The sequence below is a fragment of the Aplysia californica genome, unplaced genomic scaffold (assembly GCF_000002075.1).
Source record: "Aplysia californica isolate F4 #8 unplaced genomic scaffold, AplCal3.0 scaffold00049, whole genome shotgun sequence".
Classification (NCBI taxonomy): domain Eukaryota; kingdom Metazoa; phylum Mollusca; class Gastropoda; order Aplysiida; family Aplysiidae; genus Aplysia; species Aplysia californica.
This window is the reverse complement of record NW_004797319.1, coordinates 3,828-5,579: the sequence shown is the minus strand read 5'-3', so window position 1 is coordinate 5,579 and position 1,752 is coordinate 3,828. Positions and strand designations below refer to the sequence as shown.

Genomic DNA, 1,752 nt, shown 5'->3' with positions numbered 1-1,752 from the left:
CGGTCGCTACCCGGATTCGAACCCGGGACCTTTGAATGAGAGGCCAACACCTATAACCTCTAGGCCACGAGAGCCCCCTATATAGATGTTTGATAGGGAAAAAGAAGCAATATTGAACAATATTGAAATATATTTTTTTTTAACAAAGAAAAAAAATTATCACAGAAAGAACAGATAGAGCAGTACATACAAAACAATGGGGGGGGGGGGGGGGGGTTTCAAAACAAAAAACCTTACTAAAACAGAACAAGAAAAAATTGAGTACTTTTCTATATCTTTTTAAAGTACAACAAAAGTTAGAATACTTAACTAAAATTTTTAAAAACAATTAACAAATCAACAAAAGTTAGAATATATGTAACTAGATTTTTTTTAACAAAACAAAAAATCAACAAAAGTTAAAATACTTTAAATTAAATTTTTTTAAACAACAAAAGATCAACAAAAGATAAAGTACTTAGATATTTTTTTTTAAAACAAAGACAATAGAATTGACAAACTTTTAAAATGCTTGACTAAAAGAAAAACAAACCTAAGACTGTCCCCGTCGTTTTATGCACCCCCGCATGATTTAGCCAAATTTGATCATTTTTTGGCATAATTTCTTATTATTTTCCTTTATCATTCTTTGTTAAAATTAACAGAATCGCACAATTTCACATTTTTGGGCTCAGTTTGCATAATTTCAGAAAATTTTGGGGGGGGCATAAAACCGCGGGGACAGCTAAGAAAGAACCCCCCCCCCCCCCCACCCCCCAAATAATAAATAAATAAATAAATAAACAAATATATAAATAAATACATAAAATAACCCCAACCCAACAACAAAGAAAAATCTGTGAGGTAGCCCTCAGAAGTCCTCGCTAGTGTTGGGCGGCTAGGTTCCCGATTATTGAAAGCTAGGAATCGTAGGAATGGACTTCGAGCCCAATTACTCACTTTCTAAAGATGCGACTTCTTCAGATGGTTACCTGTTTGGGCCCTAACATCTTCAGGATTTAGGAGAACCTTGATTTCGGAACACTACGAAGCATCAATTTTATTTTTCAAAAGCAAATTCTAAAAAAAAAAAAACATTTTCAGGATCAAAGTAACTGGAAACCGTTGGTTTTCATAAAAAGGAGTCGGAACTTTTCTTTCGTAACATTCATCGTGGGAATCGGTTCCGGAATCGCTTCTTCGCCCAGCTCTAGTCCTCACCTCTTGGCGTTGTAGTCTCTGTCCAGCGTGGGCTCCTCAAAGAGAGCGACGTACACCAGGATACAGCTGAAGATGACCAGGGCCGTGATGGTGTGGGCGCGCCTGTGGGTGAGAGAGGGGGGCGGGTGGGGGTGGGTGGGGGGGTCATGTTAGTTCATTTTTCGTTCTTTGTATGCTTCCCGGGAAGCTGAGAATGTTTCAGAGTGTTCTATGGTCTGCTGGGGTAATAATATAGTGTAAAGCGCATAGAGCCTGCTGTTGAGCGGGGATATGCGCTATACAAATGCTATCTATTATTATTATTATTATTATTATTATTATTGTTTGTTTTATTTTTTTCCCTTCCGCTTGTACCGGCGGGTGTCCCGCGGTTTTATGAATTCTTTAATTTTAATTTTTTAAATTTTAGTCGAGTTTTTACGGCGCTCAGAACTGCATAATAAGGTCATATTATGAACGCCGAGGGGTGGATGTCAACAGAGAAGTCCTTACAGGGAATCAGACTTACTCTGCTCACCTCTCTAGCTTCAACAGCACAAGTAAGTCTGCTTT

The 1,752-nt window shown here is 37.9% G+C and overlaps 1 protein-coding gene across 1 annotated transcript in view; it reads right to left on the bottom strand.

Moving 5' to 3' along the window:
• Positions 1–1,302, bottom strand: part of LOC101847939 (phosphatidylserine synthase 2) — a gene marked incomplete at its 5' end in the record, with an annotated part of 17,282 nt that extends 15,980 nt beyond the window's left edge. Inside the window, 1 exon segment of the mRNA XM_005092612.3 lies at positions 1,201–1,302. Coding sequence (XP_005092669.2) covers positions 1,201–1,302 — 102 coding nt within the window.
• Positions 1,303–1,752: the final 450 nt, after the last annotated feature.